At 60.0% G+C, this 17,369-nt stretch overlaps 1 protein-coding gene across 6 annotated transcripts in view; it reads right to left on the reverse strand.

Annotated features, from left to right (window-relative positions):
• Positions 1–17,369, reverse strand: part of STARD8 (StAR related lipid transfer domain containing 8) — a 56,052-nt gene that overhangs the window by 12,433 nt on the left and 26,250 nt on the right. For 4 of the 6 annotated variants that reach the window (XM_065643121.1, XM_065643126.1, XM_065643120.1 and 1 more), the window contains one exon: positions 335–406. The exons of 1 other annotated variant lie outside the window; for it this stretch is intronic. In XM_065643121.1, coding sequence (XP_065499193.1) covers positions 335–406 — 72 coding nt within the window. Of the gene's footprint in view, positions 1–334; positions 407–1,987; positions 2,294–17,369 lie in introns of those variants that run through there. One more of the 6 variants, XM_065643122.1, reaches the window with a different exon arrangement.

Genomic DNA, 17,369 nt, shown 5'->3' on the forward strand with positions numbered 1-17,369 from the left:
TCCCACCCGCTGCAAACCCTCCCCGGAGCGCTGAGGAGCCGCTGGCTCTGCAAAACCCGCCTGCCCCTGGCCCGAGCAGCCGCTCCGGGGACTCCCCGCAGCCCAGCCCGAAGGGAAAGAGTTCAGGAATGCGGGAGGGTGAACAGCAGGGCTGGCTGGCCAGGCCACGGCCAAGTCCCAGGGCTTGAAGTTTTAACACATGCTCATATAATTCACAAACAATCTTCTCCATCCTCTCCTCTCCCAGCGCTTTGTGAGCTCTCCCCGCAGCCGCCTTGGAATCTGGCTGAGATGCAGGGCAGGGATGGGGAGCAGCAGGAGAGGCGGCTCTCACCTTCGTACAGCTGGGCATACTGGGGGAACCCCGCCGCCCGCAGCCACTCGCAGGCCTTCCTGGCTTCGATTTCTGAAAGAGAGCAAAGAACCAGCTCAGCATCCCGCCCGGCAGCAGCGATGCTCCCGCAGCAGCAGCCGCTCCCCCGGCTCCCGCAGGGCCCGTGTTCCATGGGCACAAACTGAGGAACAAGCGGCTGCAGGTTCGGAGCCGGGGAGCCCGGGGGAGCTCGGGGGGGCTGTGGGGGCAGCGATGCCCATGCACGGAGCGTCTCTGCCCAGGGAGCAGAACTGCTTGGCTTCAGCCTCCCCCCGGCACACGGCAAAGAGGAGCCAGTAATGCAGGAGTGACGGGGACACAAGACACAGTTTTAACCTCCCGATGAAACATTTCATTTCTGAACCCACTAAACCAAATACAGTACTTCGCCAGGCAAGAGAGGAAGATCTTTATTTTTAATAATTAGTTCAGAGCTCATCAAAGCTTAGGGCTGGTCACTTTTGCAAACATCCTCCAGAAAAGCCTGCCAAAGAAACCTTTCCCTCTCCTCCCTCCTCCCACCTCTTCTCTCAAGCCATGTTCACCCTGGCAGGCACCAAACCCTGACGGTTTTCTGTGTCCCCTGCCTGGCCGGGTCCCATCCCTCACACACGGTTCAGCTGTCGCCCAGATGAGCCCATCCAACAGCCAGCCCTATTTTCTGGGAAATTTCTTAAACTTACAGAACTTGAGGGAAAACAGCCCAAAGCTCAGGCAGCCAAGGAAGCTGCTGCCGGGTGTCAGCAGTCGGTCTGCTGAGATTTACACTGCTGAGGGTGGCAAACATTTGACCTCAAGTGCAGAAAATGCAACAGCAGTTTCAGGGTCTCACCCGTCCCTCTTGGAGGCACCACCCGGCACAGACTGGACAGAGGCGGGATCCACCCAGAGCAGATTGCAGTGAAACACCCCAATTTCATCACCCTCCATCAACAGCCTCAGCCCAGAGCTCTGGCTGCATTTCCAATTACAAAGCTACAGCAGAGGGGAAAAAAAGCGCTCAAAACAAGCAGTTCAGTTAAGGACGGGACCAAGCCAAAACCTTGGACCCAAATACTTCAGAAGTTTTGGGAAGAAGTTCTGGAATAAGCATCTGCATCTGGGCCCAAACAGTGCAGCTGTCCTTAACCGTGCCATGAGCAGAAATCCCGGGCCTGACCCCTCCTGCCCTCCACAGGGCTCCAAACCAGTAACTCCAGTGGAGACGCCAACCCTGGAGCCTGAGCGGGTCACGCTGTCCCCGCGGAGCAGCGCATCCCTCCCACACACCCCCGTGGGGAAGGTGACCGGCCAGCCGGGGCGGTACCAGGACTTCATCTGAATGGTCTTTGGTCATGACAGCCCCGTGGAACAGATCCCTTCGCATCCAGGGGCAGGTCGGGTCCAAGGATGGGCATTTCCCTCAGCCCCACCAGCAGACGTGCCAGCCCCCCAACTGCTCACAGCAGTCACTGGCCATGCGGCCACCACAGCCAGAGGCTGCAGCTCAGGGTGTGCCCAGCCAAGAACACAAACACCAACCTCCCAGCCCTTACTGCCCCATAATGTCCTGATCCCCCTGCGCGCTGCCCCCCGGGAGGGACAGGTCCGGGGTCCCCCACGTGCTGAGCTTACCCGGGACGGAGCAGCGGCTGAACTGGCAGAAGCGCATGGCCGGGGTGACGATGGGCACTGCTCAGCCGGCCAGGGGACGCAGAGGAGCCCTGTGGCACCCAGCGTGGGGACAGCCGCCCGCCGCGGGGCGCAGCCGGGGCTGCGGCAGGACGCTCCGGCGCAGGACTGAGCTCCGCTGCCCATCGCCCGCTGGAAACCAGGAGCCAGAGCACGACATTTCCTTCCCCCCGCGCCTCCTCCCAGCACAGGGGCTGCCGGGGGGGGCCAGGGGGACCACACCTCTCCTGGCCCCTCTTTGGAGCCGGGTCCCCAGCTCTGTCCCCGGCAGCGAGTCCTGCGTCGCCCTCAAGCCCCCGCAGCGCGAACAAGCCCACCCAGAGCAGGGGCTCTGCCCAGCCCAGTGGGGACACCGAAGCGCTGGCACAGAGAAGGTTTCCAAGTGTCCCTGTCCGGAGCTGGCGCTCCTCCCACCGCCCTTCCCGCAGACGCACTTTCCCAGGGAAGCGCAGGAAAGGACAAGGACGGGCAGGGAAAGTCCTGCCCAACACCCAGAGGGGGACTGAACCCCACCGGGCCATGGCCAGACACCGTGCACGGGGTCACCCATCGCGAGCCATGTCCCCAGCCCACCCTGCCACCTCCCAGCAGCTTCACTGCCAGGACAAGGTGACAGGGAACCCAAACCCCGCATGGGGCAGCACAAGAACCTGCCTGCAGCCTCTGCTGGAGATCCAGCCTGAGCCCCGGGACAGTGCCTGGGGACTTCTGAACCCTGGGGACAGTGCCTGGGGACCCTCTGAGCCCCGGGGACAGTGCCTGGGGACTTCTGAACCCTGGGGACAGTGCCTGGGGACCCTCTGAGCCCCGGGACAGTGTCTGGGGACTTCTGAACCCTGGGGACAGTGCCTGGGGACCCTCTGAGCCCCGGGGACAGTGCCTGGGGACTTCTGAACCCTGGGGACAGTGCCTGGGGACTTCCGAGCCCCGGGGACAGTGCCTGGGGACCCTCTGAGCCCTGGGCACCTTCTGCTGCCTCAAGCCGGGCAGAGGAGCCATGAGCAGCAGCGATGGAGATGGGTTTCCAACACAGCTGTTTATCTAGATGTGCAGATTCCCTGATGTTTAATAAAGGCTCATGACACACTACGCCCACTCCTCAGCAGGGCTGGGAAGAGGGTCTCGTTGCTTCCTCTGGTCAGTAAATTATTTTCATGAGCTTGTAGTAACTTAATATCTTTGCAATCTGCAGTTTAAATGCAACGGAAATGATCCCATCCGAATTGTATTGCGGGAGGAGCAGGCAGGCCGGCACCAGCAGACAGGCACATAAACACACACAGAGCCTGCGCTTCCCTGGGAAACACGAGGATAAATCCCACGAATCTGCCTTCCCAGCACCCACCCAACCCCAGCGCCGCGGAACCCGAACACCCCGTGCACCTGCATGTGCCAGCCCTGCGCCAGGGCCTTTCATTTTGCTAGTGAAAGTGGAAGAAAAGGATGAAAACCAACATGAAAACAGAAAAAAAAAAAAGGACAAAATTCCCCTAATCATCCTCCGGCACAGTGACTGCACCATGGTGTTTCCCTGGACGTAACCCGCCGGCGGGGAGCACCCAGACCCACGGCGGGTCCGCGGCGGGTCCGGTGGGAGGGGCTCCCGGCCGTGAGATGTTTGGAACCCGACATCTCTCCCTCGAGTGCTTTTGGGGCGACAACTACCCCACCCCTGCCCTGGAACAGGCGCGGACGAGGAAAAGCCCGGGAGATGCAATAAAAGCTCTAAGACGAGTGAGCTGGAACACCAGAGGTCAACGTAATTACAGGCAGGAAAGCCACTTCCCAGAACCCCGGCTCTGCACTTTCACTTTAAAAATCAAAAATAAAAACCACCCCAGCATCCCAGCTTCTCACGGCAAGTTTCCAAATCTCCCATAAAAAGTCCCACACAGCCAATTAGTGTGTGAAAACCAAACCACATCCCAGCATTGCCCACACATGACCTAATGGAAAGCCCTGACAGCAGCTGCCCGGCAGATGCGGGCGGCAGCTCCGAGCCGCCGGCTGCCGCGCTCCGATGGAAACACGCTCTTTTCTTTTCTTTTTGGTGCATTTTCTTTCCATCCCACCTTAAAATAAACTGTTGCCTACAACAGTGACCATGCAGAAGTGGAACTCAGCTCCCCTTCCCAGTCCGTAAGGTGCAGTACTTGCCTACAGAAATGACAGAAAATCCCAGCGCAGCTCCCAAACCAGGGGTATGCACCTTCCCTGCGTGTAAAGGTGAGGAGCTGAAACAACAGTTTCCCATGGAAATGTGTATCTTGCAGCTGCTGCAGGCACTGGAACAGGGGCATGGCTGATGTACGGGAAGTTAAAGGGGAATTAATTCCGGCTGCAACGCTCAGTGCCGAGCTCCCTGGAATCAGTCACCTCTCTGAACTGGGCATCACTCAGACAGATCCGAGGGCCAAATCCGCCCCCCCGTGCTGACCGAAGGCACCTCACCCTTCACACCAACCTGGGCTTTGGGAGCAGGAGCGGCCAAAGGCATCGCCATCCACGCATGCCACAGGCATCCCCCATCCACACATCGTTTGGCACTCAGCACCAGTAAATACCAGTTATCTGCTTCCAGCCCAGCCAGCTCCCAGCACCGTCCAGCAAAGCGCAGAGATTTCCAGTCGTGAACACGGACAGGGCACAGGGATAGGAATGAGAAAGGCAGTTGGACGCTCTCCCAGATGCAGCGGGTTTCCATAATTAACCTTCATGCAGTAAATAGGTCTCACAAGTTTTGGAAACTGCTCCTCGCTACGTCGCCAACAAGGAATTGTTCAAATGCCTCCACCACCTCCAGCCCCGAAATGTCCTGTCTGCTCCCAAGGGCATCGCTGCCCTGGGGGTGGCACCTCGCGGGAGGCATGGCACTTGGTGGCACCGCCAGCCCCGCCGGTACCAGAGCCCCCCTGCCCTGTTCACGTCCCAGACAGTCACTGCCTGGTGCAGGTGAACACGAGGGAAATCTGGGGGTAGCACCGATCCTGGAGGTAGCACAGGAGCTGCTGGGCAGTGGTGGTACCCGAGCGCCAGCCACCCGCGGCAGAGAGACCGAAGCTGTTTGGTTTCTGGATCACGCCGTGTATCACCCTCGGGCATCACCCCAGGCTCCTCGGCTCCCAGCTGCCCCCAGCCCCAGCCGGGTGCTGCCCCTTCCTCCCGCATCGCCCCGGCCGGCCCAGCGCCCCGTGCCCGGGGGCGGCGAGGCTGGAACCCCCCCGGGCAGCAGCTCCGGGTGGGACGGTGGGGAGGAAGGGCCCGGGACGCCAGACAAACGGCTGCTCTGTGGCCAAAGGAAAGTTTCCAGGCAACAAAAGAGGCTCCACGCAGTGGGTCCCCCAGCCCAGGGCAGCAGTGGCTCCATGCAGCACCCATGGAGCTCCCTCCTCACCCCCTTATCTCTGCCCCGCTCACAGCTCGGCTCAGTGCCAGGGCTGCGTGTAACCACCGCTATCAACTGGATGCGACAGCTTTGGTTTCCTCTCCTGCAAACGAGCCTAACGGTAGTCTCCTATCTGTTTTATTCTGTTCTAAAGAAAGTTAAAACACAGCCCTTTGCACCCAAAGTGAGTATGACCTTGTGCTTTGCAGCGCAGAAATGCAGCTGTAAGACCATGGCCATGGGGGAAGCGCGGGGCAACGCCAGAGCCCGGCTCTGCAACACGTCCAGCCAAAAAGCAGCTTATCCCCGTGCAGGCTGGCACCTGGATGGGAGCTGCAGCCGACCTGCACGGGGAACACCACCGCTTCCACAAACAGCACTTCGACCAACTTAAATTCATATTTGCAGCCTCTGCTGTCTTTAATAAAGATTGCAAGATAGCACCAAAGAAGCCACATCAGCCCCAAACGGATGAGGCTTAATCATACTTTTATGAAATGCAAACATGTTTGTTACCTTCTTTACTTCAAAAAGAAGAGAAAACTCCTCTCTTCCTTTCAGTGTTCACTCCCCTGGGACAACAAAGCCGAACAGTCACCTCCAGAGAAGCCAAGGTGCATTTTCTGCAGCAGCGAAGGGTCTCATTCTCCCCTGGGCTGTTATTTTAGATGCAGCAGTTGAACAACCAACATCCATGCTCAAGAGACACGGGGTGCCCCAGCTGCTGGGGGAGAATCCAGTCGGGCAGCTGGACACGCCATCCATGGGATGTGGCTGCAGGACACGGTGGGTGACGGAGAGGGACGGAGCCATCCCCGGGGCCGGAGGCTGCTCCTGGCCGCGGTTTTGCTCACATGCAGCACGGCAGAGCAGACACAAGCAGGTCTGTGTGTCACCAGGCGAGGCGTTCCCTGCAGCGTGTCCCACGGGACAGGCGAGCTGCCTGCTCCCCACAGCCCCCGCCGCTGCCCAGGGTCTCCTGGCACCTTTGGCCACCCCAGGTCACCTCCTCCCGCCTCGGCTCCAGCCCGTCCCTGGGAGCAGGAGCACGGTGGCAGCTCAGGGGTTAAACGTGCCACATCTGAGTGCTGCAGCTGCAGAGCAGATGTCTGGTGGGAACAAGGGAATGGAAAGGGCACGGATGGGAACAGAAACAAAGGGCCAGGAAGGTGAAGACCCTGATCCGTCCTCCTTGCCTCCCCCACCTGCATTTTTGCAGCTGCTCTGACCCGCGAGGAACAACAGCCGGGACAGGAACCATCCCGTCCTGCTCTGGGGAGAGGAGCCTCCGCTCCAGCCCACCCTACACATCACCCAGAGAAGGTCCCTCAGCACCGGGATGCACAGCTCTGCCTGGGTCTAGACTTGGGGTGAAAAGTCACTGTCTTCTCTTTGGTACCAGTTCCATTACTCCCTTCCTGGGCTCTTAAGGCTGGTATTCACCCTGCTGAGCTGCCTGTATCTCCACAAACACATCTGTGTGCAGGAGACATCGAGAAGCTTCCCAGGGAAAATAAGGGTCAGAAGGTGGTCACCTGGCTGAGGCACCCAGCAGCAACAAGTGATGCTGGTACAAGTGACCTGTCTGCAAATTAATCCTTCTTGCCCATCCTGTATCCCACACTTTCTAAAACTGCACTGCTGTCTTCCTGTTGATCACCCCGCGGGTCTCACACGCACTTTCTTTGGACTAACAGACGCTGTCCCCCGAGCTCAGCCGGTGGTGCCAGAGCTCCCAGCCTCGGTACAGCATCGGACACTGCAGGTACTGGCCGTGACCGCACCTCCCCAATGAGAAGGGACCACATCATGCATTGTTTTACATTGACAACAACAAAAGTCTGTTTTCTGCTGCTTGAAGAGCGCTGGACCCAGCACTGACAGAACGACACTCCCGCCACATCACGCCCGGAGGTTAAAGTCCAGAGAGCTGCATCCCGCTGCTGCTCCTGCCACAGCACGGACAGCGAGACCAGCACAAGCCATCTCCGAAGCCCAAGGAAGGTCAAGGCAAAGGACAACAACAACAGTTTTGCCAAAAAGCCAGAATCAGTGGCAGCTCCCGCCTTTGCAGAGAGCACATTCGCATTTCCAGTCCATGCAACCTGCTGCAGGTTCTCTCCCGCACTGCCTGCTCCGGAGTTATCCTCAGTTCCTTCTGCTTTTAAAGCCAGGCATTAAAAACAGTTACTTGCTTAAGACATGAGGGAATTTCCTCCTACTTCTATGCATTTATTTATAATAAACACTAGTGTGTGTCACCAGGGGAACCCCATGGAGCAGCACTCCCTCCTGGTCTTCCTGCAGCTCTTTTCACGTTATACAGATTCTAAACCCCTCCAGTCCCCAGCTGAGGAACGCACAGGCTCCTGTGGCCTTGGTGGCCGTCCTGCGAGCCCCTGGGGACGCCGAGCCCAGAGCCAGCGCTGCCCGAGCCCGATGGCTGGGCACTGCCAGACACGTGTCCTCGCAGGAAGAAAGGGGCACTAAATCCTCAGCACAGGCACAAAGGGATCACTTCAGGGCTCTTTTCTTCCCTTTTAAAAGGCTGCAATACAAAAATAAGTCAGAATATTTCTCCAGCTGTGCGCAATAATGTACCTCCTTTTTCTGCCTCACCAATCCCCTATTGCAGCGGGACCCCAAAGCCATCCCCCTGGCATTGCATCCTCACCCAGCAGCCGCTGGCATTTGCTGTGCTCAGACTCTACCAGCCGGTCCCTGCGAGCAAAGGTGCTCAGCACTTCTGCGCACACACCTGCACGTGCCAACCGCTGAACTTGTGAAAAGCCCACCCCAAGCCACAAAGACCTCTGCAAAATCTGGGGTTTTACCACCATGAAGCCCTGTGTGTGCAGATGACCACAGTCCCACTCCTCAGCCTGCAAACAGCAGCTTGCGAGTCATTTACAGAGCAGCCCCCCGGCCAGGGACACCTCCCTGCAGCCCTTCTGGAGAAAACTACAAATCAGGGATAAAGCAAAAAAAAACCACCCCAAAACTTAAGTTTCAGAAAGCATCCAAGTGACATCTCTTATGCAAACACGGGTCTGTGTGTGCTGGGACAGGACTGTCACCCTGCCTGCGCTGCCAGTGGGAGGGGATCAGCAGGAGGGGTCAGGCAGGAGGGGTCAGGGTCAGGCAGGAGGGGTCAGGGTCAGGCCGGAGGGGACAGGGTCAGCGGGAGGGGTCAGGGTCAGCAGGAGGGGTCAGGGTCAGGCAGGAGGGGTCAGGGTCGGCAGGAGGGGTCAGGGCCAGGCAGGAGGGGTCAGGGTCAGGCAGGAGGGGTCAGGGTCGGCAGGAGGGGTCAGGGTCAGCAGGAGGGGTCAGGGTCAGGCAGGAGGGGTCAGGGTCGGCAGGAGGGGTCAGGGCCAGGCAGGAGGGGTCAGGGTCAGGCAGGAGGGGTCAGGGTCGGCAGGAGGGGTCAGGGTCAGGCAGGAGGGGTCAGGGTCAGGCAGGAGGGGTCAGGGTCAGGCTGGAGGGGTCAGGGTCAGGCTGGAGGGGTCAGGGTCAGCAGGAGGGGTCAGGGTCAGGCTGGAGGGGTCAGGGTCAGCAGACGGGGTCAGGGCCAGGCAGGAGGGGTCAGGGTCGGCAGGAGGGGTCAGGGTCGGCAGGAGGGGTCAGGGTCGGCAGGAGGGGTCAGGGTCAGCAGGAGGGGTCAGGGTCAGGCAGGAGGGGTCAGGGTCAGCAGGAGGGGTCAGGGTCAGGCAGGAGGGGTCAGGGCCAGGCTGGAGGGGTCAGGGTCAGCAGGAAGGGTCAGGGTCAGGCAGGAGGGGTCAGGGTCAGCAGGAGGGGTCAGGGTCAGCAGGAGGGGTCAGGGTCAGGCAGGAGGGGTCAGGGTCAGCAGGAGGGGTCAGGGTCAGCAGGAGGGGTCAGGGTCAGGCAGGAGGGGTCAGGGTCAGCAGGAGGGGTCAGGGTCAGGCTGGAGGGGTCAGGGTCGGCAGGAGGGGTCAGGGTCAGGCTGGAGGGGTCAGGGTCAGGCTGGAGGGGTCAGGGTCAGCAGGAAGGGTCAGGGTCAGGCAGGAGGGGTCAGGGTCAGCAGGAGGGGTCAGGGTCGGCAGGAGGGGTCAGGGTCAGGCAGGAGGGGTCAGGGTCAGCAGGAGGGGTCAGGGTCAGCAGGAGGGGTCAGGGTCGGCAGGAGGGGTCAGGGTCAGGCAGGAGGGGTCAGGGTCGGCAGGAGGGGTCAGGGTCAGCAGGAGGGGTCAGGGTCAGGCAGGAGGGGTCAGGGTCAGCAGGAGGGGTCAGGGTCGGCAGGAGGGGTCGGGGTCGGCAGGAGGGGTCGGGGTCAGGCAGGAGGGGTCAGGGTCGGCAGGAGGGGTCAGGGTCAGGCAGGAGGGGTCAGGGTCGGCAGGAGGGGTCAGGGTCGGCTGGAGGTGTCAGGGTCGGCAGGAGGGGTCAGGGTCGGCAGGAGGGGTCAGGGTCGGCAGGAGGGGTCAGGGTCAGCAGGAGGGGTCAGGGTCAGGCAGGAGGGGTCAGGGTCGGCAGGAGGGGTCAGGGTCGGCAGGAGGGGTCAGGGTCAGGCAGGAGGGGTCAGGGTCAGGCTGGAGGGGTCAGGGTCGGCAGGAGGGGTCAGGGTCAGGCAGGAGGGGTCAGGGTCGGCAGGAGGGGTCAGGGTCGGCAGGAGGGGTCAGGGTCAGGCAGGAGGGGTCAGGGTCGGCAGGAGGGGTCAGGGTCGGCAGGAGGGGTCAGGGTCAGGCAGGAGGGGTCAGGGTCGGCAGGAGGGGTCAGGGTCGGCAGGAGGGGTCAGGGTCAGCAGGAGGGGTCAGGGTCAGGCTGGAGGGGTCAGGGTCGGCAGGAGGGGTCAGGGTCAGGCAGGAGGGGTCAGGGTCAGGCAGGAGGGGTCAGGGTCGGCAGGAGGGGTCAGGGTCAGGCAGGAGGGGTCAGGGTCAGGCAGGAGGGGTCAGGGTCGGCAGGAGGGGTCAGGGTCGGCAGGAGGGGTCAGGGTCAGGCAGGAGGGGTCAGGGTCGGCAGGAGGGGTCAGGGTCGGCAGGAGGGGTCAGGGTCAGGCAGGAGGGGTCAGGGTCAGGCAGGAGGGGTCAGGGTCGGCAGGAGGGGTCAGGGTCGGCAGGAGGGGTCAGGGTCAGGCAGGAGGGGTCAGGGTCAGGCTGGAGGGGTCAGGGTCAGGCAGGAGGGGTCAGGGTCGGCAGGAGGGGTCAGGGTCGGCAGGAGGGGTCAGGGTCAGCAGGAGGGGTCAGGGTCAGGCTGGAGGGGTCAGGGTCAGGCAGGAGGGGTCAGGGTCGGCAGGAGGGGTCAGGGTCAGCAGGCAGGGTCAGGAGTTTTGGCTGGGGCTCAGGACACGAGGGCAGGTCGGGAGGAGAGAAATAAGCCCAAGCATGAAAAAGGCAGCAGGTCCGCCATACCCACTGCATCTGAAGCCAGGAGCGAAGGGCTAGAAAGAAAAGCTCCACACAATGAACCAAACCCAGGCTGTGCTTTGTCGCATCCATTTCCCCTCTCCTTCCTCTCACGCACAGCCGCACCCTCAGCACTTGTGCCTGATTTTTTTATCAGGGGTTCAGGGCTCACAACACACGTTAACTTCAGCCCCTGCCCAAGCAGGCATGCTCCTGGCAGGGCAGAAGCTGCAGGTCATTTCAAGGGAAAAAAAAAAAAAGAAAAAGTAAAGGAAAATCTAGTCCGTTTTTTAAGAAATGGGGAAAAAAAAAGCTTAACAACAAAACAAACTACATCTCCTAACCCTTCCCTCACCCTACAGCGTAAAAGCCAAAGCAAACTGACTCACTGCAAAGGAAACGCTGTTTTCAAGAAGTGTCTGACAAGAAAAAAGGTCATTTCCCAGACTTTCCCATCTCCCCCAAAAGAGCGCGTGCTGACTCAAACCTTCACAGGATGGAAACACAAAGGTGGGACACAAGCAGACTCACCGTGGCAGAAGGTGTTAATCCTGGCTTTGTTCATTGGAAACCGTGGATTAAACGTAGAAAAAAATGTCAGCATGACCACTGGCCTCCTTGATCCCCCCGCAGCCCCCCCGGGCCATCCACCGCAGGGGGGACTCCTGGCCAAGGACCTTCCCGCCGGCGGTCAGCTGGAGATCACTGGTTTTTCCCCGCGGGACAATCCTACCGAGCTAATCCCATGTGCTCTCATTGACCCAGCCATCTCGCTTCTCGTCCGAAGCAGACGGGACTCCCCGGGCGTGCAGGGCTGAGCTGGGGAACGGCGGGGGGCCGGGGGGAGCACAGCACGCAGGCTCGCTGCTCCAGCTGCCGTCAGCCCTGCCCCAGCTGCGACAGGTCACAGCCCCCAGCAGCCTCCTGCAGCCGCTGACACTGCTGTCCCCTGCAGAGAGCGGGCACGAGGTGTCCCAGAGCAGGGACACCAAGGTGGCCATGGCCAGCCGGGCACAGGATGCTCGTTCCAGCCAGGTGGGCTGCGGCTCTCAATTGCAACTGGAGAAATGAGGTGCTGAGGTGCTGCTCAGGGAGAGACGCTGCTCAGGCTGAGACGCTGCTCAGGGGGAGACGCTGCTCAGGCTGAGACGCTGCTCAGGCTGAGATGCTGCTCAGGGAGAGATGCTGCTCAGTGAGAACCTTCATGCCGGGCTGCACTTTGCTGGCTCCAGGCTCTGGGAGCGGCGCTGCCTTGCAGTGAGCTGGGAAGAGGGAATATGATGGAGACCCCTAAAACCACCTCTGCCATCCCACTAGACAGTGACTAGACAACCTCCAGAGCTCAAAGCTCAGCTGAGCAGCTGCTCTTGCTCACTGTTTGCAGCCCATGGCGGGTGGCACCACTCGCAGCCACACAGGGCAGTGACCGCAGCCGTCCCCGTGGGCAGGAGCCCGGCTGGGAACGCTGACAGCTAAGGCTGATCCAGCATAAATCACCCAATCCTTCGAGATACCAAAGAGGACTAAGAGCTTTGGAAGAAGACAGTTCAGGGACAAGACCAGGAGCACCTGCTGTCTGAGATACCTGGACTTAATTGCCCAATTTTCTACCAATTCATGGTCTGCGCTCAACGCACTGGTGCTTCGCCTTGCCCTGGGACTGCTCCTTCCCCCTGCACGGGCAGGACTCGTCTGAGCTGGGCAGGCTGACAGGAGCTGAGCGAAACGGCACAGCCCAAGCAAGAAGCTTGGGGTGACATGGGATTAGTGTCTGTAACGAAAAGCACATTCTCTGTAATTGCAGACCTTGGAGAGGAGCGGGATGGTGAATGCATCTGTGAGCAAACCTTGGAGGGGAGCGGGATGGAAACACCCGCACAAGCGACAGCCGTCGCCTCGCAGATGAGGAGGCGTCTCCGCAGCCATTCCAGTTACCAACAACCATGTGTGGAGCTTCCACCAACACAGGAGGAGTCAAGAGCTGCTTCCAAATGTGATCTCACGGCCCAGCGATGCCGGGAAGTCCCGGGCTCAGAGGCAGCCGTGCTGCTGTTCGCGAGCTGCAGGGGCTGCTGCCTCGGCTCACCGCACACACCGCACCGGTGCCCAGGGACCACACAGACCCCACGGGTTCACGAAATCCCTGAACTGAGAGGTCTTGATCCTCCGGGGGCTGAAAGCAAGCACGCCCTTTGCAAAGAGAGTATTGCTAAAAACAAGCTGGCAGCGGACTTAGGCAACTGGTAACAAATAACAACCATAGTTTTGAGTGAAAAAGACCTTTCTGTGCACATGTTATGGTCAACACCAAACCCAGCTGCCGCTGCAGGTGCGGGATGGTGGTGGCCAAGGCTGGCTCCCCGCAGGGACACACACCAGCCGTGCCGGGGGGCACAGGCGAGTGCCACAAACACGTCCTGGCCCTGAAACACCCCCCCCTCAACAAGGGGATTTTGGTCTGGCTCTCCTCAGGAAAAGCCTCTTCCAGCACTGTCCCCGGCCGGACCTTCCTGTCATTAATGCTGCTGCGGCGCCAGAGAAGGAAACCAGAACACGAGTTCCAGCTGCAGCAGAGGAGCAGCAGCCGCCCCCGGGGTCTCCAGCAGCCAACATCTGGCGGTGGGACTGGAAGGAGCAGAGAGGCTCTGCTGGCTCCGGAGCGATGGGAGAGGCAGCCAGGCGTCCCCTGGGCTGGAGCAAACCGAAGTGCCGCCCAGAGAGGAGCCTGAGAGGCTCCCTGAACCCACGCTGCGGCATGGAGAACGTCCCAGCGCCACCGTCCCCTTCGCCTCTGGGCCAAGGGGCTCCCCGCGTGTTCCGGGAGCTGCTGCCCCGAGCAGCGCGGACCTGAGCTCTGTGGAGGTCACCTGGCCAAAGAGGAGTCCGCAACCTGCCCTCTCTCTTTCTCCCCCTCTCCCCAGTGGAAGGAGACGGTGCTGGGGCTGGAGTCCAAGCGCCAGGCTGCCTTTCTGCAGGAAGCTAACCGGAGCTGCTGGAGGGAGCACGCCAGCGGGCTTCTTGAGAAGCAGTTTTAAAGAATGTCACAGTTTTGCAAAGAGACAAAGAAACATTTAAAAAAAAAAAAAACAGAAGTCTCCTTGTCAGGAATGTGGGGAATGTCAGAGAATATTAGAAAACAGGACGCAAAAGCTGGCCCCAAGCGATGTTATAGACTCAAATGCTGACCTCAGTCAAGATACTGAATCCTGATGGAAGAAACCCACAGGAAAGGCAGACGGGGCTCACCTGCTTTGGTCCCCACTGTGTTTTCCCAGCTGACACCTCTGCCCCTCCGCCCTGCGCCCCTTTCCCCAACACGCCTCCCGCAGCCCCGACACAGCCCGGACCGCGGCCCCTTCTGCCTAACGGGGCATTTTGGGGGGCGCTGAAGCGAGCGAAGCCCGCGGGACACGGACGAGGAGCCCGGTCACAGCAGAGCGAGCATCCCAGGATGGCCGGAGGGAACGGGATGAAGGACAGCCCTGCATCCCAGACCTGGGCTGCAAGCAATAGCAAACCCTTCTCAGAGAGAGGTAAAATGACTCTCTTCTTCTGTTCTGCTAATGAACCGAGTCCTCCCCAGGGGTTTGCAGGCCCAGGAGCTCACAGCCGCGGCACAGCCGCCCCGGCACACGGACGCCGTGACACCGAACGCGCGGAGCCGGTGCCGGCGCTGCAGCCAGCGCGGTCGGGAGCAGAGGAAGAGCTGCCGGGTCAGGGCCAGGAGAACCCAGGGGCCCGAGACTGCAGGAAGCCCTAATTCAACACACCGACCGCTTGCAGCAGCAGCAGCAGCAAACAGAGGCCAGTTACTGGCAAAGCAACGCCTTTTGGCAGGAACAGGCATGTTTTTTCCAGCTTCCCTTCCATGTGAAAGCCCCTGTGTAAGTAAAAGAAGATTTGTCACAGCAAGACCTCCTCAGGGTTTCCTTGCCCAGCACAGGATTGCCCCAGAGCACAGTGGTCTTGCCTGTGTTTGGACACAGCGAGGAGCAGCCTGCCGTTAAAGGGAGACGAACTCCCCTCCGGACGGCGGGCTCGTGCAGGGGAACTGGGCTGATGGAGGCTCCAGCCCATGCCTGATGCTTTCAAGGGGTTATAGTAGGAAAACCTTGCCCTAAAGGCAGTCACACGGGAATATCCACCTGCGGTCACTCGGAGGAACCTCTCCAACAGCTCCTCTGCTGCGGTGGCCGGCACGGCGGGGAAGCCCCGCTCTCCCCGTCCTTTTGGGGCAGGAGGAGCAAAGCAAAGGCTGGCACGGTGCTCGCTCGGGTCTCCTCAGCTCGTGCGAACCCAGCCAGATCGATTCCTCTGCTCAAAGCCCGTGTGCCGGCGTGTCACAGGGTGAGGGACCTCGGCAGCATCGTCCCCCCTACCTGCACCCCAGAGCCCCCCAGTCTCCCCCCATCCTGTACATAAGTGCTTTGCATGGCAGCATCTTACACATGTAAATGCCCCCAGCAGTCATCTCTGCATCTTTCAGAACAATGCTTTAAAATGTTTATATCTTCTCACACAAGCGCTACCAGCATGTGGCAATTCTCCTGTTGATGTTTCCAAGGAAACCTTTGCCTCAGAAAACTTCTACCTTAGAGCTGCAGGCTAATGTCATTTGTGGTAAATCAATCAGCTCACATCCTTCTAGAACTCAGCCATGTCTGTTTCTATGAGTCGCTGATTTTTGACTCACACGCGCGTGTTTTCCAAAGGGACTCAAAGCCCTTAATTAACACTTGGCTTTCACGAGTGGTTAGAAAATCAAGCACTGAGCTGCTTGGAGGCAGCAGGCTGGGAAAGTCTCTGTTCCTGTCCCTTTGCAAAGGGCTGGCCCAGCATGCCAGCAGCCCTGCTCAACCCCAGCATCGTTTCGGGCAAACACCAGACAGCACGGCCGTTCGCTACTCGGCCCTGGCACAGCGGCCCCTGCCCTGCTTCTGTCCCAGCACACGCCAGCTGCAGTGCAAAGTGCACAGATGCACAGGTGTACAGATGCACGGATGCACAGATGCATAGATGCATGGATACACAGATAATGCACGGATGCACAACTGCTTGCGTGCTGCTCAGCTGTTTCACTCTCCCAGCAGCATCAGACAGGTCGAGCTGAAATTACCTGTGTTCATTTTCCCTTATTTCTTGTCCTCCTTTCCAAGCCCTGCCTGCCATTACTGTTCCTGTTCCCAGCCCATGGCCAGCCCCAGGCAAAGCTGGAGATGGGCGAAGCGGAGCAGCTCACCTTAGAAACCGGGAAAAGCACTGTCAGAGCTGCTGGTGCATCATCCGATCCTCCGATGGGCTTAGGAGCCTGGCCAAGAAACAAGAGCACCTCAATAATCCACAATACACAGACTTACGCAATGCCGAGCTATATTTATCTGCGCTGTCTCCATGCTGCCAGGACCATTCGCAAGCACAGCTCCTGTTCCAGGGGTGCACGCACCACCAGAGAGCGGGTCCCCTTCCCGGGGGAGGTGACACTGCCAGCGCAGCAGAGCCCAGGGACAGCCCGGAGCTCTGTGTCCATGTGCAGTCGGGGATGGGATCTCAGAGGCTGCAGGTCCCACCAGGCGGGACCCCATCTCGACCCAGCGCCGGGCACGCAGGGCGGGCTGGTCCTGCCAACACAGATCTTCTTAATCCACCATGTTTTCCTCCTCTCTATGGAGACAAAATGTCAGTGAACCTTATCAAATGCTAATCACTGGGATTTCTGACCTCATTATCCCCTGGCCATCTCTGACAGATGTGGCCAAACCAGAGACCTGAGACATGGGCGCCTTTCACAGGACCTGGGGGACCTCAGTCCCACCTCAAAACGAGAGGTTCCAGCCCAAACGCAGCTCTGAGGGGAGAAAAGGGGCTGCCCTTGCAGTGCCGGCCGAGCTGGGGGTTCGCACAGCAGAGAAGGGGCCAGGAAGGAAAAACGTCAAACCGCAGAGCACTGCCAAGCGCTTGGTGCTGCTTCCGCCACGGCTCTGCAGAACTTAACGAGCAAACATCTGCGGCTCCACATCCCGTGAGGAACATTCACAAAAACACGCTCCATTCATGCAAAAAAAAAAAAAAAAAAAAAAAAATCCCATGCTTCTGAAGCAGGTGGGGAAGCTGTGGAGAGCAGGGGCAGGAGCAGCATCGCTGCCGGGCTGTGCCGCAGCCCTCGGGACAGCGTGACCCCCGCCACGGCTGCCTGCGCAGGGGGAAGAGCTCTGGGCACACCCGGCTCCTCCAAACAGCCTCTGCCAGCAGAGAATCCAGCCGGAATCCAGCTCCAGCTCCTGCTGCCCGAGCCCAGCCAGCACCGGGCACCCACCGCTCTGTGCAAGGGCAAGGTCGCGGCCAACAGCGTCCTGTGCCCGGGGAACACAACGGGCTGCACGAAGCCTGGGCTGGTCAGCAAGCTCTGGCTTTCCTTTTTCTCGACCGCTTCCATCCCACGCTACATGTCCTGCCGCCACCGCGGGGATCTCTCCCTGTGACTAATCAGAGAGGACAGGATGGGGAGTGACAGGGGCACCTCACACACCTCCGAGCCTGCCTGAGCAGCAGCTGCTGCCCAGCGGACACCAGCACATCCTCGCTCAGC

The sequence above is a fragment of the Caloenas nicobarica genome, chromosome 12 (genome assembly GCF_036013445.1).
Source record: "Caloenas nicobarica isolate bCalNic1 chromosome 12, bCalNic1.hap1, whole genome shotgun sequence".
Taxonomy (NCBI): Eukaryota; Metazoa; Chordata; class Aves; order Columbiformes; family Columbidae; genus Caloenas; species Caloenas nicobarica.